Source organism: Nuphar pumila, chromosome 10 (assembly GCF_984573655.1).
Source record: "Nuphar pumila chromosome 10, dmNupPumi1.hap1.1, whole genome shotgun sequence".
NCBI classification, from domain to species: domain Eukaryota; kingdom Viridiplantae; phylum Streptophyta; class Magnoliopsida; order Nymphaeales; family Nymphaeaceae; genus Nuphar; species Nuphar pumila.
This window is the reverse complement of record NC_143258.1, coordinates 117,236,360-117,262,912: the sequence shown is the minus strand read 5'-3', so window position 1 is coordinate 117,262,912 and position 26,553 is coordinate 117,236,360. Positions and strand designations below refer to the sequence as shown.

The window sequence follows — 26,553 nt, the reverse complement described above, 5'->3', positions numbered from 1 at the left end:
CTTATGCAGTTTCCTTGTATGGTGGTGACAATCATTGTCATGTTATAGTAATATAATAAACAAAAAGTTGTGTTTCCTCTTTTATCTAAGATTCTAATCCTAGAACCAACTACACAAAAAGAAAGAAAGGAAAAGAAAGCTTAAGAACGTTGGATTGGAGGCTTAGAGTCCTTCAATGATGCACTTGACGGAAGGAGGAAGAAGATAGCTCAGATTGTTGGTGTAGGTACAAAACTCTCTCTCTCTCTCAATGTTAGATATGGATTTGTATGAAGGTTAGGGCAGTATCACCTCTCTCTCTCTCTTATAGTGTTAGATATTGATATGCACAAGGTCAAGGTTGTTCTCATAGGGCCATCTTGTATTGAATGCTAAAGAGAGTTATGATTCCGAAAGTAAAGGGTGGTGTTGAATTGATTTCATCAAGATGACGTTGATGGATTGGTTCCATGAATCATTTCTTATTCGAAGCTATACTTGGTTACCATTTTCTGCCTTGCACTAAGGTCTCATGAACTGAAATATCACATCCTTCCATTTTTTTGGGTTTTGTTGTCAATCTGATCCTACAGATACGATCTACATGGTTTCTTTAGTAAAATTCAGCTTTTGGATCATTAATCTGATTAGAAGAGCTTAAAAAACCAATGATTCATAATTTTTTATATTCTCAAGATTCAAAAAATTATATTTTTATTAAAAAAAGAATGGTTCAAAATATGTGAGGTTCAGTTTGTGTATGTCTTGGTATATGAAAGATTAGCATCGTCCGCAGTGTTATGCACAAATTAGCATTGTCCGCCGTCCGCACCGTTATGGATGTTAGAGACAACAAGTTACTTTTTTAAGGCCAAGGAAGCAAATCAAGTTTGCCGAAAAAATTGATCATGAAATCTCTCTCTCTCTCTCTTTCTCTTTCTCTCTCTACAATGACAAACTTGGGAGATTAATAATAAGGTTTTAGTTATTTTTCAAAGATGAGCAAATTATTGCTATGTATGATGATAAGATAAACAAAGGAAAAAATATGGCAAATTTATACTTTTAAAAACTGCCATTTAGATGATGTTTTGGATATGCAAGAGTCCAAGTATATAGTGGAGATTCTTGCGAGTTCTTTTGCTCTTGTTCTTAGCTTTTCTTTTACCTCAATATATAAGATGTTATTATTCTTACAAGGTAAATGATGAGGTCTAATCCATTCCATTCGAAACTCGTATCAATGTTAAGAAAATCACGTACTAGAACCTCGTACCAATGCTTATTAGAAACTCGTACCAACATTTTTTAGAAACTCATTTTATTCAAAGCATACTCAAATTTTTTTAGGGTTTTGCGTACCAATTCCAGTATTCTGTACCCGTCTCTGGCAACTATGTTCTATCTATATATAGGGTTAATCTAACATTAAACTACTTGTGTTTAAACTTTAACATTAGATGAATTCAACCTTATTACAATGATTAAAATACCCTTAAAGGAAGGCAATTTTAAAAATAAATGATTACTTTTTGAGATAAAAAAAGGCGACTTTGATAGCTTCATAAAGTTACTTTTTTGGAAAAGGTGCTTGACTTTTTAATTCTCTCCAAGTTCAAAAGGCCTAATGACCATAAAAGTAAGCATGTATTTAAAAAAATACATTCTTTTAATATTTTTTAGTTTTTTAATAAGGTTGAATCCATCTAATGTTAAATACAACTAGTTTAATGTTAGATTAACCCATATATATATGTATATATATGAGAACGGGGTTTATTCTATCTCCTTTTTCTTTGCGTCACTTTTAAGACCCTTCAAATATCAAAGTTTTAGGTGTTTTATGCTCAATTTGAACCTCTAGATATGTTTATCTATATTTATTTATTGAGAAACAAGCTTTGTTTTAAATTGATTTGATGTAAAAATTGTGAACATTTTATCATAAAATTTTAGTACAATATTAACCGATAATTTTTTTACCTCTTTAAAACAAGGTTGCATGTGTCGTATGTTTACCCGTATCGATCAGGCTCAAAATAAGATACGTATTGTAAAAAATTGTAAACTTTGAAAAAAATAAAAAATTCTAAAAAAATCATAAAAATAATAAAAAATAGCAAAAATTCTAAAAAATCATAACACACAAAGCAATGATGAAATGCACAAAATGCAACCATAAAATCACATGCAAAATCACATGCGAAGCATTTAGATCTCTATAAGCTACATAACGCATCATCAATCATCAAATCTCACAAGAACGATGCAAAATAGTAATATCTTCAATTAACATGCCAGAAGGTTCATCAAAAAGCAAAGAAACCAAGTTTATGAATACTTAACAATTACAAATTACAATACATAACCAAGTTTTTAAGAAGTATACCATCAATCATCATCATCATTATGTCGTGTCTCGGCTAAATGATGCTTCAACTGAGAGATACCACCCCAAAAAATTGTATGACAGTAGTTGCAGTCAATTTTTAATTTGATTTCACTCATTTCACGAGTGCCTCATTGCCATGCAGGATCATTTGAAGCCATCTTCTTCCAAAATAATTCAATAAAAGCAAGAAATAAGGTTTGTTTTTCCTTAACTCACTTCGTTGGGTGATAAAATGGTGAAAATGCACTCTTGACGAAATCACAAACGCCTTCTCTCTAGTGCAAAAACCGGCCCTCAAAACGGTCTTACAACTCCTAGGGTGCTTGAAAAGCTCTCTAGTTTGTTCTATACGAATGAGGGTTTCGGCCCTCAAAAGTCCTTTAAAACCCAAAAAACTAAAACCCTGGTTTTTCCCTTTTTAAAGTTTGATGGTACCAAATTTAAGATATGGCCCTGTATCATATGACACACGTACGATACACACCCGTATCATATCATGCCCTTGCATCGATACAATACGTATTGTACGATACACTATGATACAAACAACATTGCTTTAAATTACACATCTGAGCATAAAGATGCTTAATCAATTACATGTCCTCCATTCAACAATAATCATAAATACATGTAACGGTTAAGATATCTAAAAACTATGATTTTTGGAGGGTCTTAACAGTGACCTAATGAAACAGTGGCAGAATAATTCTCATTCTCTCTCTCTTTCTATCTATATATATGTGTATGCATATAGAGTAAGCGAATGGTGTACCCCAAGTTTTGTTGTATGTTCAATATTATGCAATTTAATGAATTTTGCGACATGTTACACTGAATTACGCACTTCACCCACAGTTACAATCATATGTTTGTTACTAAATTGAACTATTTATTGTAAATTTTTTGCTTTTCTTGATGTTTTATTTTTTTGGTCCCGCCTAGGCCTCGGCTAGTCATTTAAGGGTCTTCCGCCTAAGTTCCGACTAATGCTTTTGACAACTAAGATTATAGAGGGGCATTTTTGTGACATAGTCATAGGGCCAATAGTAATTTTTTTTTATCTTCTTGTGCAAGCTAAAGGGGACATCCCCTATATGCTGTAACTATTCTTTCTTTTGAAGTTAACGAAGCTTTGCATATTCCTCTCCTTTGTGCTGTGCCCTCTTTCGGTTCTTCCTGAAGTTGCATGCTAGATCTAGGGTTTATATGTGCACATAGTTTTTACTTGTATTCTTTTTAAACATTTCACACATCCAAGAATTTCTTAATCACCCACTTGATGCTTCACACATGGCTTCTTGCACCCGCTTCTTCTTTGTCGTCCTTTTCTTGTCTTTTGCTTCAATGAAACAAACATTTACTCTTGGATAATTGCCTAACTTCAGCCTGGTAGCTCCTTGCAGCATGAGTTTCTTTTCTGGGCTTTCTTTGTTTCAGTATGTAGTCTTCTGAAGAATGCTCCTTTTATGTCTGATTATCTTTCAGACCTCATGTGATGAGATATTCAGAGAAATGGTTGCATCAACTCTTTCGTGTTGTGAGGCTAACTCTAATGATGCTGTTAGCTGTTCATACAAAATTGATAATCATCTTGGCTCGAAAAAGAGACTTTTATTGTCAGACGGTGAAGAGTCAACCTCAGAAGCATTTATGTGCTTAGGTGACATCCATGATGTTGATTCATCAGTGCATAGGAACGAAGACGGGTGCTCTCCTCATGGGTAAGGTTTTTACACATCAAGTATAAGGCTCACGAAACAATGACTATTTTTTTCTCTACCTTTTCTCACTCTACAAGGAATTCTTTCGTTTATTCAACATGAAAGGCAAGATAGGATTGACATTTTAAACTGATGTACACTAATTATATGTATCTGTGATCATTTCATAACTTATGGTCCTCCAACCTCAGGCATCCAGCAGATATTCATGATCCTTCATCTGGCTGCGGCCCATTCACAAGAGTAGGTACCTCTGTCTTAGCTGAGAGCAGCTCTAAGTCTGCCACTGATAGCATCAACAATACTCAAGTTTCTTTTACATGGGAAGATGGATCTCTGGAAAAGAGCTACTTTGGACATTCTCCCACAGTTTCTGTAAGTGGGTGGATGTATATTAATGATCGCGGGCAAATGTGTGGCCCATACAGTCAAGAACAACTATATGAAGGCTTGTCAACTGGCTTTTTGCCTGGAGAACTACCTATATATCCTCTTGTAGGCGGAAGTGTTGCATCTCCAATACTGTTGAAATCAATTATTCAACCCCCAACTCATGTGGATTCTGGTTCTCAGTATTTGGCTGGGAATGTGCCAACTGCATTTCAGGGTGAAGGCATTGGTCCCATTGGAGAGTCTTCTTCTCCCATACTGGCTCCTATACCTTGTATGCAGAATGGGTCTGCTGTTACTGCTTCCTTTTCAGTGGAATCAGCTCCACAGTCGGAATTTCAATCACATCTCATGAATGGTGCTTCTGCCTCTTTGGGGCAATCAAGACCAAATTCAGGATGTCAAGTTGCTGTTGTGCAAACCCATTCATCCTCTTCGGTGAAATCAACCCTTGAGGTTGAACATCAGTCACATCATATGCATAGTAATTGTGCTTCCAGGGAAAGCGAAGTCATGAGAACATCCATCAATGATCAATCAGTGGTAAGATTGTGAATGCTTCTGTTTCATGGCAAAGTCCCTTGTTATATGATACGTGTAAACATTTTCTTCCTCTAAAATTGGGAAAAGATCATATCTTTTGCTTTTCTTTTTCGATCAATTTTAACTGATGACTTCTGTTTACCAGATTATATTTCTTATAGATATCTTTTCCCTCTTAAATTTATTCCAGGCTGTTGATGAGACATGTTGGATGCTTCAGGATGGGGAGGGCAGAAGACATGGACCGTATTCTTTGACTGACCTTTATTATTGGCACTCTACAGGATATCTTCAGGATTCATTGATGGTGAGCCTCTAAAGCTAGAGATCAGAAACCACTATCCTTCAGTTTGTTAGGTACTTAGGAAGATGTATATTTGAAAGTAGCTGCTGCTGCGGGTGTTGTGATGTTTCTGTATGATCTGAGAAATAGTATGTATGGATTTGGTGACTGGCTCCTTTTGACATTTACAAGCATTGTGCTTCTGTCTCTGTTTACATTAGCATCATATTTTAGGAGTCAGATATGTCAGGCCTTAATGCAAGGTTTGCCTGGTTGTTTGGGAATTCTGTTACGGTTAGTGTTTGCACATTTTCTTACATGCACACACACACACACACACACACACATCCTCGGACACCAAAAGAAAAACCAGTGCTGTGGTGTTGGAGACCTTGATGTTCAAGGTGCAATGTGATCATTAGCTATATTCAGCCTCTCGGTTGATTCACATGATGGAACATACCTTAGTTGTCAAAGACGGTGCCTAAGCGCAGCCCCACCGCCTGGGCGACAAGGTTTGGGCGGTGGGGCCCCATATTACCGCCTAGGCTGCAACTGCCTAGGCTTTTTCAGAGCCTAGGCTTTTTTTTTGAAGGCATATAATTTGTTTTCTTCTTCGAGGAGGAGAAGGAGAAGACATGTTATTTGTCTATTGCTTGTATTATGTCTATTGTTGTTGTTAATTTTTTTGTATACATTATTTTAACTTTTTTGTATTGTTCATTCATATTGTTAGTTGTATGGTTTGTTTATTCAATTGTTAATTTATTGTTAATTTGTTTGAGCTGGTTAAGGTTATGTAATATAATTGCTTTACAGTGTTCAACGGCATATTATTTGTCTATTGCTTATTGTTGTTTGATTTTATGTTGTATATATGTTTCTTATTATATTTTTTATGTTTTTTTTATTTTTTTATTTGGGGTATCGCCTAGGCTGCCTAGGCCTTTTTAGGGGCTCACCGCCTAGGCTCTGCCTAGCGCCTATGAGTCTATGACAACTAACAGTCTGTAATTAAGCATGAGAAATATCTTGTGCCCATGTCTCTTCACTGGTGTACAGGTGAGAAGAAGAAAAATATTGATTTGGTCTGGGTACAGTATTTGGCTATGGAATACTCACTCGCAGAAATAATGCACTTGTAAAGCATCTCATATATTCGAAGAGTGCTTTCATTATTATAAGCAAGTATTACTCAGGTGATGTAATCATTTTTTCCTGTTGTCCCTTTTTCTGTGAACTGTTTGCATCAGAGTTACCGGAAGCTTCTTAGGTAGGTAGAAAGTGCGCTTCCCGGAAACTCGCTTCGGAAGCGCGATACTCTTCGCTTCTGAAACTTCATGGGAATCTCGATTCCCTCATTCTTCTTTTAGCATTCCCACACACATGGTATATGTTTCCTATATGCTTTTCTCATGTTTATTTTCATGTTTTTCATGTATTTTTTCTCATGCATTTACTCACTTCCCATGTACTTTCTCTAAATTGGTAACCATCATTGTTAGATTTTAACAAAAATTTAACTCTTTTACTGAAAAATCATAAAATATAAGAATAATCAATTTTATTTTAGGTTTTATTTGATTCTTGTACGATTCCTATTCAGATACCATATTGCTTTATTTTTTATTTATATTTCACTTTCAAATTGATACTTCACTTTCTGCTTCCTATAAATTTCAAAATGCCTCGCTTCTTGCTTCCGCTTCCCGTATCGTTTCCTGCTTCCGCTTCCTAGTTTGGCAACCTTGGTTTGCATAGAATGTTCAGGCAGATAGGATGCATCTTTCAACATTACAAATAACCACAAATGTTTGCTGGGAGCATGGATTTAGAGCAGGGAAAATAAATGGTCATTGATATGGCATTGGTAGTTCTTCACAACATGGTGGACCATAGGGAGTTGAGAAACAACTGAGCTTTGATATTGCCAATGAACTCTGTTTATGTTCATGGTTTATGTATAAATTTCTGAATATGAACCGAATTGTGCATTCGAGAATTGGTTTATCCCCAAACACCCAGAGACTCTCAGATGCTTATTTTTGGTTTGGTTTCTTCTTGTGGTTGTTTTGGTTTGTTTTATTTCATCTGGGTTGAAACCTAAGTTTTTTTTTTCTTCCTGACCTTGGAAAGGAAGTTTCAAACTTGGAAGCATCATCTGTTCTCATGTATTGGTTCTTCACTTGTAAATGTGGAGTCATTTTTCTGCTATACACATGCATTATTAGGTTTGCTAGCTGTTAGTATGCTTAGTTGACAAAAGCTGCGCCTAGGCTTATGGGTCTAGGTGGTAGGGCCTTATTTTTTTACTTAGGCTGCCTAGGCTGTCCATGCCTAAGCCGTAGGGACACAGTTGTCATGTTTTTTTATTTATTTTTTGTTTCTTTTCTTCTTTTTTTCCCTTTTTCTTCTTCCTCTCGCCCCAAAAGCTTTCTTTCTTTATTCTCTCTTTTTTTTTCTTTTTTTGTTTTTCATTTTTTTTCTTCTTCCTCTTCCTTTCACTCCTTCGCTTAGTTGTCAAGGGCGGAGCTTAGGCGCCTCCTAGGTGGCCTAGCCGAGGTAGTCTCTCGGTCTGATGTGCAGTTGCACACACATATATATGTTTTCTGTATAATTTTATATAATTATATATATTAACATATATTATAAATTTACAATATTATGTGTTTATAATATATATACATATCTGTGTACTCAATTCATATATAATCTATAAGCGTATGAGTTATCTATTTGACTATTTTTATGTAATATAATTGCTTTACAGTGTTCAACAACATATTATTTGTGTATTGCTTATTGTTGATTGATTTTATGTTGTATACATGTTTGTTATTAATTTTAATAGTTTATTTTTTTTAATTTTTTTATTTGGGGTACCGCCTAGGCCCCACATAGGCCTCGCTTAGCTTTTTTTGAGGCTCACCGCCTAGGCTCCGCCTAGCGCCTTCGACAACTAAGTTAGTATGTATTCCTTTCCTGCTTTTTTTATTGGCATCCAACACATTGCTTTATCTACTCATTGAGTTTTACCCCAGCAACTATTATTTCATGGTCGGTGGAGTATCATTGCTCATTAGATACAATCATCATAGGATGAATCATATAATCATTGGTTAAAGATGGATTATGAGTTGGTGCATTCTAGTGATATATTGGATTCCATTCTTAGTTGATGGAAATTTAAATCTCCAAATGAGGAACATTTCTGAGGATCATATTTAAGTTGTTTTTGACAAGAGGTTGTAGTGGTACTTCAATTTTTCTGCCCAACTGCAAGGCAGTAGGCAAGTAAAACTGAAATATTTTCCACCCAACTGCAAAGTGGTGGACAACTAAAACTTACTTTTTCTTCTTAACTGAAGCTAAAGAAATCTCACTAAAACAACAGAAAAGAACTAGGATCAGTGAGGGGTGTTGACGGTTGAACAATCATTGAGAAAAGTAGAGAAAACACAAGAGGAAAAAGCCTGAGTTTAAACATTTGGCTTCTCTCCATACATGCACATGGCACATCAAGTGTTGCACACTCCATATATGGTGTAATACACTTCAAAAATAAAGAAGTATTTAATATTTTATAAATATAAACTGCCTTTTGTTTTCTCAAGTATTGGCTATAGCGTGAATGGTAGTGGCCTCTAGTACCAAATAACATTTTGAATTCTATTTTTCTAAGAGCACTTAATGATTTCTAAGGATTTTTCAAATTGCATATTTTGTAATTTTTATCATATAAACTTTTTTATTTTCTACTGTTTTCTCTCTCTCTCTCTCATTTGCTTGCTTTCAAATATCTCTATATGTCATGACAAGGGTTTGCTCAATTCTCCGTTGAAAATTAGCAAACTTCCTTCTTTCTCTTTGGTATCACCTCTTTCTACTCTCTCTTGCTGCGTCTTTTATTATCTCCCTTTCCTCTCCTTTTGACCATAAAGTAAGCATAATCCTTAGTCCTTTTTTTACACCCTTTACACATGCACACACACACAAATGTGACACATGTACGGATGTTCACACGCACATGCATGTGCTCACACACACATGCTTATGTCCACATATCTAGTTTTTCAAACTTGAATGTATTTGACACTTCATGCCAATGTCCATCATTGACTCATATCAGTCTTCATGTAACATAGATCTAGGAGCTAGGAAATTAGATGATTTGCCATTTAAGTGCTAGTCATTCTGGTCCAGCCATGTAGCCCAACCAATGCCAAACCTTCCACCTTGTATTCCTGTTACCACTCACAATTCTGGTAGCTAGCATACACGAGGGTAATGGCTGTTCAGGTGCTGCGGCACCCAGCAAAAATGCAGGCCAGTGGGGTGCTTTCAGCTTGTGCTCTTGGTGAAGGTACTACTAGTGCGTGCGTGGGGTTGCAGTGATCCCTAGGCAAAGGTGAATGCCACGAACACGGGCACTGCAGTGTGAAAACACGTGAGAGAGAGAGAGAGAACCTTTCTTAAGAAGTCGGCAGCCTGTTTCTCTTCAGTTGCTGCACTCGTGCCTTTATTAGTATAGGGTTACAATTATAATTTACAGGGACAAAATTGCCCCTTATAAGTAACACAAGTTACAATATAATACAGCTGAAGTAAAACTCGTGGATGGATATGGAACCGATATCGGATCCATATCCAATCCATATTTCACATTCTAATACCCTCCCTCAAGTTGTGCATGGGGTTGAACCATGTGCAACTTGTTCTTCAGATACCAGAAGCGATGACTTGTGAGACCTTTTGTAAACATATCAGCAACTTGATCTTCTGAAGGCACATAAACTGATTCAATCTCTTTGTCGGCTATCTTTTGTCTGATGAAATGTTGATCGATTTCAATATGTTTAGTCCGACTGTAATGAACAGGATTGAATGCAATTTGTATAGCACTTCTATTATCACACATAAGGGTCGAATTTGAGATATCCTCTCCCATCTCTGTAAGAAGATGCCTAATCCAGGTCACTTCTGCTGTGGTAGCTGCCATAGATCTATACTCTGCCTCTGTGCTAGATCTTGCCACAGCCTTCTGTTTTCTGCTACTCCATGAGACAAGATTTCTCCCAATGAAAACACAGTATCCTGAAACAGACCTTCTCTCATCTAGATCCCCTGCCCAGTCTGCATCTGTATAAGCAAGTATGTCACGTTTTGGGGATTTCCATGAAGACTGAGTGTATGCGAGTCCATCACCCACCGTTCCTTTGAGATAGCGAAGGATGCGTTTGACAGCATCCATGTGACCAGTCTTTGGTTCATGCATGAATTGAGATACTTGATTGACAGAATACACAATGTCTGGTCTAGTGAAGGTAAGGTATTGTAACATACCTACTAAACTCCGATACTTGACTGCATCAGGATATAACTCACCATCACAAATACTGAGCCTTTGGTTAACAACACTGGGTGTGGGTAGAGGTTTACAATCTGTCATTCCTGCTTTAGCCAGAAGATCAAGAGTGTATTTATGTTGAGTTAATGACATTTTATCACCTTGTCTATCTACCTCTACTCCAAGAAAATATCTCAGCTCCCCAAGGTCTTTCATTTTGAACCGCATACTCAATAGAACTTTAATTCGCTGAATGTGGTCTGGAGCATTACCAGTGATAACAATATCATCAACATATATGAGTAAGAAAACCACAGTGGTACCGTTCCTATATATGAACAGAGAATGATCAAGTTGGGAACGAAAGAAACCATGTTTATGGATTTCTAAGGAAAAACTTTCAAACCATGACCTAGAAGCTTGCTTCAATCCATACAAAGCTCTGGTTAACTTGCATACATATTCTTTTGGGCTTCCCTCTGCATAACCTTGAGGTTGCTCCATATAGACTTCTTCTTTTAAGTCCCCATGAAGGAATGCATTCTTAACATCAAGCTGACTGAGGAAATGTTCAATTGTCAGGCCAAGTATAATGCGAATAGTTCCCATTCTCACCACTGGGCTGAATGTCTCATCATAATCCTGACCATATTCTTGAGTGAAACCCTTGGCCACAAGACGCGCCTTGTACCGTTCAATGCTACCATCCGGTTTATATTTAATTTTATAAACCCATTTGGAACCAACAACATTTTTATCTGGAGGACGGCCAACTATCTCCCATGTTCGACATTCATGGAGTGCCTCGATCTCCTCATTCATCGCTTCAATCCATTTGTTGGATTGGATAGCTTGATGAAAACCAAGTGGTTCATCGTGTTTTTCAATCTGGGATAGAAAGATCTGAAAGTCCATAGAAAAGTTGTCATAACTAACCCATTTTTCAATAGGATGCTTTATCCTGCCTGATCTTCTTGGTGCTTCTCTGTCATTAGACAACGCAATGTGTTCTTCAGTAGGTACATTCGTTTGCTCTCTAGATCTCCTGGTATACATAATGGTCATTGCTCCCTTCTTTAAAAGCTGAAATTCACGCTTGAGAAATAGTACCTTAGCCTCCGATATCTGAGAGTAGGTTTGAGCTAAAGTTTCCCACAATACTTTAGATGTGCAATCATCAGGGATAGAAACCAAAACTTCTTGCGACAGTGTGGAAGTGATATATGCGACGAGAGCCTGATCACGTTTCATCCAAGCAGTAAATATAGGATTGCGGGTGGTGCTTGACATTGCTCCATCTCCCTTTTCTTCGGTGGTGACAAATTCCGGAGGTATTTGAGTGGAGCCATCCAAGTGGCCTGAAAGATCTTGACTGCGAATAAAAGGGGTAATCTGCCTTTTCCAAGTCAGATAGTTATTTGTATTCAGTTTTTCCGAAACCAGTTGCCCCAGGAAGTTGGAGGAAAGACTAGAACTGCCTGAAGAATCCATTTGTAGGCTTATGACAGAGATGTGGCTGAAAACAAAGAATGGAGTGACGCAGCTTATGACGGAAATAGGTACCAGAAGAAACGAATTCAGCCTTCTTGTGTAAATTGTGAATGAATGAAGAAGAAGAAGTAACCAGCTGTGAATGAATGAAGAAGAAGTAGGGACCTGCAGTGGCTGTGTGAATTAAGAAAAAGAAGTGCAGATGCTGTGTGTGAATTTAAAAAAAAATAAGAGAGATTACAGCAGTTGCTGTGTGTGGATTAAGGGGAATAAAAACAACTACAGCAGTTGCTGTGTGAAATAACAGGATTAAGGAGAACAATAAGAAAAGAGGGTGAAACCAAATCACGGTGAAACCACGAGGAATAAGAAAAATGAATTAGGAATAAGAAAAAAAATGAATTACGGTGAAATCACGACAAATAAGAAGAACTCAGCCTCTTTGTGAGTGAAGGGAACAAACAAATCAAGAAGTGGATGCCTACAGAAAGGAATAATAAAAAAAATATGGGAACCTGATTTACGTTGCTGAGGAAGGCAGATTTACGAGTTCTGAAAACTCGACTTTTGCTGATTTACGTGAACTGGTTCACGTTGCTGAGGAAGGCAGATTCACGAGTTCTGAAAACTCGGCTTTTGCTGCAGCAGTCTTGGCTAGTGCACGTGAACAGATTTGGTAGTTCACGTTGCTGAGGAAGAAGATCCTTTTTCACCCAGGTATACAGCGTGCTCTGATACCATGTGAAAACACGTGAGAGAGAGAGAGAGAGAGGGAGAGAGAGAGAGAACCTTTCTTAAGAAGTCGGCAGCCTGTTTCTCTTCAGTTGCTGCACTCGTGCCTTTATTAGTATAGGGTTACAATTATAATTTACAGGGACAAAATTGCCCCTTATAAGTAACACAAGTTACAATATAATACAACTGAAGTAAAACTCATGGATGGATATGGATCCGATATCGGATCCATATCCAATCCATATTTCACATTCTAATATGCAGGATGCTGACGGCAATGAGATTCACGCACTTGATGGGGCTTATGTGCTGCCCTGTTTGTGCTGAGGTCTGCCGGGTGAATGAAGTGGTGCGGTTAGGCCACAAATGGTCTGTGTGTGCAGGAATTAACCTGCTGCAGCAGATTGGCAGGGAGGAGAGGGCCGTGGATTGGCCAATACTCTGCCTGGGGATGTATGCAGTGATTGTGGGAGGTGGTGATGTGAGGAGGAGGCGGCCAATAATCGGATGAGAAGGGCTGCTGTCACAAGGGGTGAGATAAGGCTGAGAGGGGAAGACAATGGTGAAGGGTCAACAATGGCTGCAGGTGGCTGGCTACCTATTTGTGCAACCCACCGCACCAATGACTGAGCTCCAAATGTGTAGGGGAAGGGGGCATGGATGGGTGAAGGGACCTGCACCCTAGGTGCTGGCTATGGTATGAGAGAGAGAGAGATCTTTCTCAAATTCGAGGGGGAAGACCTCTTTAGTTTCTTTTCATTAGCATGATTTTCTGTTGTCACTCAATTACATATTTATATGAGCCTCTGCCCTTGTCATGGGCATATTTCTTCAATAGGCCAGTGCGGCACGACAATCCTTCCTTACCACCGCAAGCCTTCCGATCGCTTACTTTCCACTACGGAAACTTTGATAGTTGAGAGTGCAAGAAAGCGATAGAATAGAGAGGGAGAGAAATTGCAATCACTTAGAAGCAATCAGGGTGACTAAAAGAAAGTTCTTTGCATTTGCATCCATTCACAATTTTGCCTGCAGGCTCGTTACTGTTCAGATCTACGGGCTAACCCTTCAGGATATTGATCAATATGAACCAAAGTGCAAGGGTGGCCTGAAGAAAGTTACAAGTGACTCGACACTTGACATCAAGACTCAACCAAAACAAAACAGACTCTAAACACAACTGTACAAAGTAGTAGGTTACAGGGGAACATGCTCCCCCTTTCAAATCATGCGTCGCCTTTGGTGCCATCTGCTTCGTGGTAGGCCCTGACTTCGGTTTGATAGTTGCTCTTCATCCGGAATGTTGGCTCCTACGTCGGCTTGACTGTCTTCTCCCACTGCACCAAATACTTTTTTACTTCGCACAAGTAGTTGATCTTCTTGTCCAGCTGCCTGCGCAACTCCTTCAATTCAGCCGACCCCATGCGATAAGGGACCATAGCAGGGGGCTTTGCTCTAGGGGTCAACTCTAACTTGTGGTCGACCTCGCGTCTCGGCGGTAGACGCTTTGACAGTTCCAGGGATATCACTCTCCGAAACTCAGCCAATCTTGGGGCAAGGGTCGACGACACTGCTCTTTCCACATTCCCTGCTTTGGTGCACACGACGACTAGGGATGTCTGATCTCCCCGCTTGACATCTTTCTTCAGTTGCATAGCAGATAACATTGAAGACTTGCTTTCAAGAGTAAGGCACTGCACTATGTATGAAAAGTTTGGCCCCCATGATTGTCAATGAGTTGAACTTCGACCGCATCATCACATTCTGGCTGCGAAGAAACTCAATGCCCAAAATCATTTTGTAGTTGTCTAGGGACACCACTGAGAAGTTGGCTTTGCTGGCCCAAGTTCCCGTTTGTATAGCCACATCCATTGCTTTACCAAGGATTGACTTGGCCTCAGAGTTCACCGTCTTGATGGTTCTTTGCTTTGGCTCAAGCTTCAAGCTCAATCACTCCGCCTCTTCCCACGAGACGAAGTTATGCGTGGCCTCAGAGTCTACCATTGCCGTAGTAGAATTTTCATTTGCAATGACTTCCAGATACTGAGCTCTTTGTTAACCGACACGCTCTCGGCTATGCAGCTTCTAACTGCATTTATTGTCTGCATGGCTCTCATCCTTGGTTGCATGACCTTGGCGTCACTATTTTCTGCCTGCACTGCATTGGCCTGCCTGTCATCCCTCATGAAGCGCTTTGGACATTGCCTGACGATATGTCAATCGCTATAGAACCAATAAGTTACAACCGATCCTTTGTTGCCGTTATTGTTGTGCTTTCTATAATTCTGCTTCTTGTCAGAATGATGCTGGGTCGACGCCTCACCTTTATTGTTGCGTCAATCTTCCTTCTTGCCTTTGTGGTCCGGCTTCTTCTCAGCCTTAGTCGATGGAGTGAAGGACTTGCGTTGTGTATTCACTAGTCGCTCAGCCGTCACATGCGCATCTTCCAAAGTCTCAGGATTGCTTCTTCCCACTTTGGATTGTACCCAAGGTTGTAGTCTCATAATAAACAAGCTGAGTCTGTCTTCATCCGGCATATTGGGTACGTCTAACATGAGCTTCTGGAACGTCCTAATGTAATCTATCAAGGCTCTAGTGTGCTTGAGTTCTGCCACCATCCGATAAGCTTGACATTGTACATTTTTTGGCATAAAGTAGTTTCATAGCTCAATTTTGAAGACTTCAAAGGTATCAATCACGCAGTGTCTTATTTTCATGTCGCTACGTTTTCGTTTCCACCATGCTATTGTAATGAGATATTGCGGAAATATAAAGAGTGCATACAAGCACATACAACAATGAATAAAAGAGACAATATCACAAGTCCACGAAGGGACAATACAAGCACAAGCCTTTAAGAAGGCAACAATATACAAAGCCTCTTATTGAAAAGAGAGAGAATCTCTCTAAGATAAAAATACACAAGGGGTTCACCCCTATTTATACAAGAGGAAGAGGAGGAAAAGGGAGGCCCAAAGGGCCTCAAAAGGGGTGCCAAAAGGGGGCTCCCATAGAGTCGTTGGGAGCCCCCAACGGTCACATTTGTGACCGTTGGGGGCTCCAACGACTCTATGGCTGGAGCCCCTTTTGGTCCTCAAAAAGAAAAAAAAAAGAATTAAAAAAACAAAAAATAAAAAATACATTTATTCAAAAAAAAAAAGAAAAACAGTTGTTTTCTAAAACAACTGTGAAATTACAAAAATACCCCTATCGGGTATTGATGTAATATACATCATATATATATATAATAGGTACATTTTAACACCCCCCTCAAACTTTATGGGGGAATGACGGAAAGTTTGCCAAGAAGAAACTTGAAGCGAGGAGCTGGAAGAGCTTTAGTGAAGAAGTCCGCCAACTGATATTCGGAAGTGACATATGGCAGAGCTATAGTTCCTCGTAAAAATTCGTCACGGCCATAGTGGCAATCCATTTCGATATGTTTTGTACGTTCATGAAAAGTATGATTGCTCGCAATATAGATGGCACTCTTGTTGTCGCAACATAGCTTTGAAGCTTCAGTAATATCAACTCCCATATCTTTAAGCAAACTGTGAAGCCACACAAGTTCCATTGTCGTGGTTGTCATCGCCCGGTACTCAGCTTCAGTGGATGATAGTGAAACTTTCTGCTGCTTCTTGCATCGCCAGACAATCAACGAGTCCCCTAAGAAAACACAAAAACCAGTAGTTGAGACTCGATTATTGGGATTCCCTCCCCAATCTGCATCAGTATAAGCAAGAAGATTCAAAGAAGAAGAGGAGGATAGAAATAGCCCTTTATTGATGGTATTCCGAATGTAGCAGATGATTCGGAGAACCGCACTCATATGCACAGTTGTAGGAGCATGCTGAAATTGACTCACTGAGTGAACCACATGAGTGATATCTGGTCTGGTGATGGTCAAATAGGTAAGAGACCCAATGAGTTGTCTGTAAGGTGTGAGATCTTCCAAAAGAACCCCATCCTCTAACCGCAATTTGGCATTAATAACCTCGGGAGTCTCTACCTTCTTATCATCAGAAATCCCAGACTTAGAACATATATCTGCACCAAGCTTCATCTGTGACAAAATATATCCTCTAGGAGAATATGCAACCTCAATTCCAAGAAAATATCTGAGAAAACCTAAATCAGACATATCAAAATTATCTTTCAACATATTTTTAACATTAATAATACTACTTTGATCATTCTCAGTCATAATCATATCATCAACATAAAGCAACAAAATTATGATACTAGAACCTGCATTTTTAACAAAAAGAGCACTGTCAGTATAACAAGAATGAAATCCTAACTTTATCATGATATCACTAAAACGATCATACCAAGCCTTAGGGGCTTGTTTAAGACCATATAATGCCTTTAAAAGCCGAAGTGTTTGACCTTGCTTAATATTTATTCCGGGTGGCGGATCCATATAAACCTCTTCACTTAAACTTCCATTTAAAAAAACATTTTTTACGTCAAGTTGATAAATAGGCCATTTTTTGGTTGATGCGACAACTATTAAGGTTCTGACACTAGTCATTCGAGCTACGGGAGCGAATGTTTCTTCGTAATCAATGCCATATTCTTGGGAGTATCCCTTAGCAACTAATCTGGCTTTATATCGTTCTAAAGAGCCATCACTTTTAGTTTTAACTTTGAAGACCCAGCGACAACCAATAGGTTTTTTATGTGAGGGTAGATCAACTATTTCCCAGGTATTGGCCTTTTTTAAAGCATTTAGTTCAACTTGCATTGCTTCAACCCAATGAGGTATAGATTTAGCTTGATTATAGTGAGCCGGTTCAAAATAAGAATGTAGAGTTATCAAACATGCTTGATAGTTGGGAGTTAAGGAATCATAGGATACAAACCTATTTGGGGGTATTGTTATTCTAGAAGAATGCCTAACTTGTGATTCCTCAGTGGTTTCAGAAATTTGAGAGTATTTTTTGAGGGCACTAATAGGTTTTTCTTGATTTCTTCTTGAGTAAACATTTATATTGGCATCACTATCATGAACATTTGTATTTGAATTACTATCATTTGAGAGTGTTATGTCAAGAGGGGATACCTCATGAGTATCATCTATGTTTTCAAGAGAATCTTCTTGTATGTCATCAATAAGATCATATAAGAATATATAATCAATTTCATTTGTCTCTTCTATTTTATCAAAACCATTTTCTTCTTCTAGAAATGTTACATCTTTTGAAACATATAGTTTATCATTCTTAAAATCATAACATCTATACCTTTTTTATTTTCACCATATCCGAAAAATACACATTCAATTGCTTTTGGAGATAACTTATCCCTTTTATGTAGTAGGACAAAACATTTGCAACCAAAAATACGAAGACATTAAAATCGGGTGAAAATTTAAAGAGTTTCTCATAGGGAGAAGCATTTTTTAACTTAGAAGAGGGCATTCTATTGATTAGATAGGTTGAGGTAAGAACGGCTTCGGCCCAAAACTTCTTTGGAATATTTCTAGACACAAGTAATGTTCTAGCGGTTTCTATAATGTGCCTATGTTTTCTTTCCGCTAGACCATTTTGTTGAGGAGTCCTAGGACATGATTTTTGATGGCAAATGCCATTTTGGTTTAAATAGTTTTGGAATTCGTGAGATAAGTATTCACCACCGGAATCAGATCTTAAAATAGATATGTTACTTTGAAATTGATTTTGAACCTTTTTATGAAAATCTTTAAAGAAAGTAAATACTTCCGACTTATGACTAAGGAAATAAATCCAAACATACCGAGTAAAGTCATCAATAAACGTAACATAATATGAATAGCCCCCTTTAGACATAACCGAAGAAGGCCCCCAAACATCCGAATGCACCAATTCAAAAGGCCTTGATGAGAGAAAAGTTCTAGTTGGAAATGGAATAGACTTCATTTTTCCAAAAATGCAATCTTTGCAATTAATTTCTTTTTCCTTACAAAATTTGTTTCCGAAAGGAAAGAGATACATTTTGGAATAACTTGGATGACCAAGTCTTTTATGCCAAGTTTCCATGTTTTTTTCTTGGACATAAGAATAAAAAAGGTTTGTAGGGAGATTAAGATGGTCCATATAATAGAGGTCTCCCTTTCTATGGCCTTGCTCAATCCGCTTCCCGGACTGGAGATCCTGCACAAAGCAACCATTAGATGAGAAAGATATTTCACATCCATGGTCGGCAATTTGAGAAACCGAAAATAGGTTTAAATTTAATTTGGGAACAACTCTTACTTTTGGAACACAAAAATTTTGTGAATCTTTAAAAGAGCCAATACTTGAAATTTTCAAAAAAGTTCCATCGGCCGTAGAGACACAAGAGTCCTTTGAATTGGTGCAAACATCACTAAGTGCATTTTCATGAGGGGTCATATGAAAAGAAGCTCCGGAATCAAGGATCCAAGAATACGTACCGGGTGATGATGTTGAAGCAATAGCCACACCCGATGTGGAGGAAGAAACTTTTAGCATTTGTTGGAGAGCCATAGATATTTGCCCAAGAGTTTCTTTAATGTCATTGTTCTTGTCTTCATCTTCTTTGGTGGTTTCTTCAAGAGAGGCCACTTTAGGCTTGAAGGTTCCAATAAGCTTTGGACAAGCGGGTCTAATGTGACCCGGCTCATTGCAATAATGACAAACAATCATTTTTCTTCCTCCATTGTAGTTCCCTTGTTTCCCAAAATGAGGAGGCTTATAGGTTCTAACATTGTTACCCAGTTTAGATACAGCAAGAACTTCATCAACATGCTTACTCATGCCAAGCCTTGTCTCCTCTTGAGTGATTTCGGCAATAGCATCCTCAATAGGAGGAAAAATAGATTTATGGAGAAGTGAGGATCTCACTTGCTCAAATTCGGGACGTTGCCCAAAAAGAAATTGAAACAATCGCTCTTGTTCCATTTGTTTTTGTCTTAAATCAATATCTTCCATAGAAACCCACTTTGGCTCCAGGAGAGCCAATTCATCCCATAGTGGATTTAGGGCACTATAGTAGTCTTGAATGCTAGAATCACCTTGCTTGGTAGTTCTAATTTTTTCTTGCAAGAAATATGCTCTTGCAAGATCCTTTTGGGTATACATACCCTTCATAAAGGACCAAGCCTCATTGGCTCTACGGAATTTAGCTATATTACCACATACCTTAAGCTCCACATTGTTCATAAACCACGCAAGGATTTTTGCGTGATTGCTTTCCCAATCTTCCACTTCCTTTTGATGATTTTCAATGGCCTTGAGGCGAGCATCTCCCTCAAGAGCCTTTTCTTGATCTTCTTCCATCTTCGTGAGCATAAGCTTAGGTTCCGGAACGGTCCCCATGACATAACCCCAAAGCTTCTTTCCTTTGAGATTATTCTCCATTGCCGATGCCCACATTATATAATTCTTTCCATTGAGTTTGAAAGAAAGATCAATCTTTGTCTCCATGATGTTGCCAAGAAGTGAGAAGATGTCCACTAAATATGAGATACACGAACCACACCTTTCCTTCAAGAATCGAGTGGCTCTGATACCATGTAATGAGATATTGCGGAAATATAAAGAGTGCATACAAGCACATACAACAATGAATAAAAGAGACAATATCACAAGTCCACGAAGGGACAATACAAGCACAAGCCTTTAAGAAGGCAACAATATACAAAGCCTCTTATTAAAAAGAGAGAGAAGCTCTCTAAGATAAAAATACACAAGGGGTTCACCCCTATTTATACAAGAGGAAGAGGAGGAAAAGGGAGGCCCAAAGGGCCTCAAAAGGGGCGCCAAAAGGGGGCTCCCATAGAGTCGTTGGGAGCCCCCAACGGTCACATTTGTGACCGTTGGGGGCTCCAACGACTCTATGGCTGGAGCCCCTTTTGGTCCTCAAAAAGAACAAAAAAGAATTAAAAAAATAAAAAATACATTTATTCAAAAAAAAAGAAAAACAGTTGTTTTCTAAAACAACTATGAAATTACAAAAATACCCCTATCGGGTATTGATGTAATATACAGTATATATATATATGTATATATATATATATAATAGGTACATTTTAACAGCTATAACATTTTCGTTAAGTAGAGTTGTTGTTGCCTTTACCTTGAGGTCTTCGGTCAATACATTCCGAATATCCAAGTAGTCTATCACCTGAAACAGAAAGTTTTCTATGGCCTTGTTATCCCTGGAATCATTGGATTTAGTTGGCCTCGGCACATCTATCTTTGATGGCCCATCGCCATTTTCGCCATTGAGGATAACTATTCGCTGCAGAGTGCCATTTTTCAACTGAAGTTCTCCTACTTCAGTATGCAGGGTGGTCACTGTCGTAATCAACTAAGTAACCTGTCTCATCAACAAATTTACCTGATATCGCAAGCTTGTCACCTCGTCGTCCAGTCTTTTGAATGACTCAACTGTGCGTGAAATCGTTTCTTCGTGTGAAGTCACATCAACCACCAGTCTGTTGACGGTCGTGGCTATCTGCTCATGGCCCCAAGGTGAACCCATATCCTCGGCTTTGGCAACTGCTTTTCCTTTGGTGCTACGCAAGTTGTATCGGGGTGCCACGATGTCTTGCTCACAAATCGCGACTTGTCGGCACGTCTCTCGACACCGACTCCTGAGTCCCTTTCCCAGCTCGAGAATGGGCTTTGCTACCACTTGTTACAGGCCTATTTCTTCAATAGGCCAGTGCGGCCCGATGATCCTTCTTTACCGCCGCAAGCCTTTCGGTCGCTCACTTGTCGCTGCAAAAGCTTTGATAGTTGAGAGTGCCAAAAAACGATAGAATAGAGGGGGAAAGAAATTGCAATCACTCAGAAGCAGTCACAGTGAGGGTGAACAAAAGAAAGTTCTTCACATTTGCATTCATTCACAATTTTGCTCGCAGGCTTGTTACAATTCAGATCTACGGGCTAACCCTTAAGGGTATTGATCAACCCGAACCAAAGTGCAAGGGTGGTCCGAGAAAGTTACAAGTGACTCGACACTTGTCATCAAGACTCAACCAAAGCAAAACAGACTCTAGGCACAGTTGTACAAAGTAGGTCACAAGGGAACAACCCTAATGGCGTTCTGTTTTCAATTGTTCCCTTGATTTGGAAAATTAAGTCTCAGCCCTATCTGATTGCATTGCCACACCCAGTTATATTTTTTGCTGCATGGTAACATTTCTCCTATTCCTTGTTTTTGACCCACAGGCATGCATCTGACAGAACTTAGGCATGCATTTTCCAGAACTTCATTCATGTCATCAGTGCATTCTGACCAAAAACTAAGAGGAAGAAGTTTTATTCCCTTCGATTGAAAAGATGAGAAACTGTATTGATTTCCTTGGGACAGTTTACACATGTTGCACAACCACATGATGGTCCAAGGAAGGAGTTAATGCTGTTGGAGTAGCTTTCAGTTCCAAATGGCTTTTATAGAGAGTACACTCAGCCCATGACTCAAGAAGCGCTCTACAACAAGTTTTGATTTGTAACATTCCTTGTACGCTAATCCCTGTTTTGCTACACTTTATGGCATTGGTGGATGCACGGGTTCTTAATTGTATGCATTAGGCTAGATCATGATTTGGAATATTCTACGGCAACAACGATAGATAATCCAATCATGAAGAGGATGGTGGCTGAGGCAAGGGTAGGAAAAGAAGAAAAGGGCATAGTTGGTAGATGTATTCCTTCATCAATCCACTAGTCTAAAAAAGTCAGATTTTAGAGCTTGGCTTGCCTTTGCAGCAATCTACTCCATGAAAATGTTGGCTTTGCATGATCGGTCTCATAACTAAGGTTGTTTTTTCATTCTAAATTTTCTCTTCATAATCATGGCCAATCATTAATTCTATACCTACTAAATATTTCTTCCTTCTTTTGAGATGCTCATCCACCACTTTTGTGCGCACTCTTTAATGAAAAATATTTACTTTTGAGATTTACATCCATCAGTTCCGTACTTGCTCAGCTTCCACACCAAATATTTCCCATCTTTTCAATATTTCCTCACTTTGTCACTAGGACTTCACTTTAGAAGAGTGTAGCAACCTGACATAGAAAAGTATTAGACCTCCAAAAATAGAGTTCTTTGCACACACATTTCTACATTCTCTCAAGGGGGTGCATGTAGAAGCCCTTTGAAAACTGCTAGCCAAGATATTTGTATAGGAATTACTTTCCTTGCAACTGATTATTTGTGAGGCATTTCTAATCCTAGGTAGCTGCACAAGAACTTTATCTAAAGCATTCTCGTGCTGTTCATTTAGAAGTCATCTTTCCTAACCATCATAGAACCCTTTGTGAGGTGATCCAGTTTTAAATGTTTGTACAATGTTGACTATTTTCATGCTCAACGGGTCTCAAATCATTAGAATCTCTCCGTATGCCTTCCTTCTATGATTGCATTGGCTGTGCCTTACATATTTATCTTTTCTGGTTTGAGTTATTTGGCCATATTCTTTTGATTCTTTTAGAGGGCTTCTAATTTGTACTGGGAAGATCCTGCTTTTTAAGGAAAGTTCCTTTTCCTTCTTTTCTTGAAAATATCTGGTCTACCCTCATGTTGTTTGGTATGCTTTTTTTTACAGCAGCTTGGAATTTTGGATCCCTTGCTTATGTTCTATTTAATGTTGTAAAAACAATGATTTCACCAAGACCATTGCCAATGATGAAGAAAAATAGACTTGATTTTACCTGGCAAGTAAAATATTTTAAATACCTTTAAGATCTGCAAAGGGTCCTGCAGTGAGGGAAAAAGAAGGTTGCCGGTGCTTGAGGATTCCTCTATTAACATAGCTGATCAGTGTTATCATTATGTAGCTTACAATTATTGGTATGCTATCAGCAGGATTACGAAGCTTATGTCCACAAGAGTATGATACTAACATAAAGTTTTTCTATTTTTTTTCCTATCTAGAGAGTTTCACAAATCTATACTCTTTGGAGTGTTCTAGGATCTGATTTCCCTTGGGAGTTGAGTATGATGATAAGAAGTAATATATACTAACACAAGAATTTATCATCTGAAATCATAGGGAAGCTCCCTCTTTGTTTGTTTCATTTTTCTTTTGAGCTTAAGGGTGAAACTGAACAACAAGAAAAATAACAGACTTGGTGTCAAAAAAGATTATGACTTGTTGACAAGATTTCTTCTCGAGTTACAACATAGCTCTACAATGTAAAGCATAAATGCGGTCTTGCTTCCCATGTTTCCTGTGAAAACTGGATTTCCTGTAGTTACCTATTTCTTAAGTAACAAGGAATTAGAAAGCACCATGCTTTCATAGATGGTGTCATATGGCCTCTCTTTTTCACCTCAACAAGACATCTTGCGGCCTGAACTTCCTACATCCAAGTGTGGTTCAGCAGTCTTTCCTCCTCCTTAGGCAGCAGACTTGAGGGTTGAAGGGTCAAACCGAAGGGTTGATATGTAGGGCTTGTGCTGGGACTTTGCAGTTTGCACAGCGCCTCCTGATGCCTTGCTGGATTGCTCGCTAAGGTACTTCCCGGTATTACAGTTGGCAAGGTCCAATTGAATACAAATGATTTTTTATGACATCTGAACAACTCCAGTAAGTCTAATATCTCTGGAAGTTTGTGGTATGGGAATTGTACTGTCAGATCCAAAAATCTAAATCCTGGAGATAATCAGCTTGGGTGAATCAGAGTTACCGGAAGCGCCTAGCTAAAAGGGGAAGCGCGCTTCCCCGAAGCGCGCTTCGGAAGCGCGAAACGTCGCGCTTCCGAAGCGTGGGGGGAAGCGTCCCCCTTTTTTGGGAAGCGCGCTTCCCTTTAATGGGGGACGTGTTTCCCTTTAATGGGGGACGCGCTTCCCTTTAATGGGAAGCGCGCTTCCCCATCGCTTCCCCAACGCTTCCCCCCACGCTTCCCCCTCGCTTCCCCCACGCTTCCCCCTCGCTTCCCCTGTTTTTTCAAATTTTTTGTATTTTTTATTTTTTATTTTTATTTTTTTCGCTTCCCCCTCGCTTCCGAGACGCTTCCTAGGTCGCTTCCGAGACGCTTCCTAGGTCGCTTCCGAGACGCTTCCCGAATCGCTCCTAAGTGGTCCCACGCTTCCCCGCTTCCTAAAATTTTGAAAGTGCCTCGCTTCCCGCTCCCGCTTCCCGTATCGCTTCCCGCTTCCTCAACTGGCAACCATGGGGTGAATATAGCAGACCAACAGATCTGGTGATCAACAATCATTAAGTGTGGGTATTATGAGAAGACAAGCTTCTTTGCTTGGTTAATAATAATGAAAGAAAGAGGGAGAAGATCATTAGACTCCAATAAATTAGGTCATGTCTCTCTTCGAAATCCAAGTCTGCACAATGGTCTGCTGAAACATTTTTTTTGTGTGAAGTTTTTCATCTTTTATGCTAGCATCCAAATCTCTCCTGGAATTGTACATGTCGGCCATGACATGTGATCATACCAGATTCATTTTAGATTCTATGAGTAACTTCACACGACTCAAATAATAAAGAGATTCACTTCCACTTTATGTAAATTTATTAAAATTTGTTGGAAACAATGGTTCCTGATTTGAATATTATCCTTGGTGGTGATTATGTAACATGGGAAAATGGGAACATGAACTTCTTGGTCTTGGGGAAGGAGCGGAGTTCCTGCATATGGGATGTAGGGGATTTGGTGTAAATTGTGGTTGTGCAACATGCATATTGGAACTAGACTTTACAGAAAAATTGGGTGCACAGTCAAGGTGGCTTGCCATCTGTTTTTGTTTGGACTTTGCTAGAACTATGTTTTGGTCAAAACACAATTGCTTGTACAGAATTTGCCCGTGGGCCTTATTTATATATTTGTTTGTAGCCTTTAAAGTCCAGCAGCTGTGGAATTTGCATAATAATTTTTAATTCTTTCTGTTTCTTTTTAAGGTCCACCATATATGTGGCCAGTTTGGACCAATGAGTCTTGCTTCAGCAATTAGCAGATGGAGTACCGATAAAACAGCCGGTGATCTTGATCCAGAAGACTTCTCTCAAGAGACAAGTTCATCTATGCACTTCTTAGCTGCCGTTTCTGAAGATATTTCTGCCCAACTTCATGCATTAATTATGAAGGCTGCTCGGCGTGTGTTGCTAGATGAGATAATCAATATTGTTGTCCAAGAATTTATTCTTTCTGAAAAGGATCTCACAAAGAAAAGACCAGAGAGTTCAAACCAGAAAGCTAAAATCTCTAGCACTAGCAACAAAAGGGTACAATCTAATCAAGAGTGTGTCACTAATTGTTGGTGTTTTATGCTTTTCATAACATTTGTTGCTTATCATACTGTGCTAACCATTTCATTAAATCGCTTGCAGCCCAAATTTGTCGGTAAAGCCAGTGCTGCCACATATGCAGATTCAGACAAAGTAACTTCTAATACTCCTCACTCTAGTGGATCTCCTGGGCCCATCAGATCCACTACGAGTATGGATAATTTACCTGGAATATTGCTAATAGCTCGAGAAGTGTATGTTGAAGCATGCAAGCTAGTGCTTTGGGATTCTGTATTTTCTAAGCCTGTTAATGATTATATTTGTGGGTGGCAGAAGAGAAAGCGTTGGTCAGGACCCTCAGTTTTGCCAACTGTTGTGGCTTCTCTTCAATCCAGTCTGATGTGTAGCAGGTCACAGTGCATAGATATGAAGGTTACCACTTTGCCTGTATGTTCTGTTGTGTCTTGAGAAAGTTTA

At 38.9% G+C, this 26,553-nt stretch overlaps 1 protein-coding gene across 8 annotated transcripts in view; it reads left to right on the top strand.

Annotated features, from left to right (window-relative positions):
* Positions 1–26,553, top strand: part of SDG25 (SET domain protein 25) — an 81,808-nt gene that overhangs the window by 5,713 nt on the left and 49,542 nt on the right. For 6 of the 8 annotated variants that reach the window (XM_090019834.1, XM_090019833.1, XM_090019832.1 and 3 more), the window contains exons 2-6: positions 3,857–4,092; positions 4,284–5,025; positions 5,216–5,332; positions 25,750–26,073; positions 26,179–26,523. In XM_090019834.1, the coding sequence (XP_089875960.1) occupies positions 3,857–4,092; positions 4,284–5,025; positions 5,216–5,332; positions 25,750–26,073; positions 26,179–26,523 (1,764 nt within the window). Of the gene's footprint in view, positions 1–3,774; positions 4,093–4,283; positions 5,026–5,215; positions 5,333–25,749; positions 26,074–26,178; positions 26,524–26,553 lie in introns of all 8 variants that reach the window. The other 2 variants (XM_090019836.1, XM_090019837.1) reach the window with 2 other exon arrangements.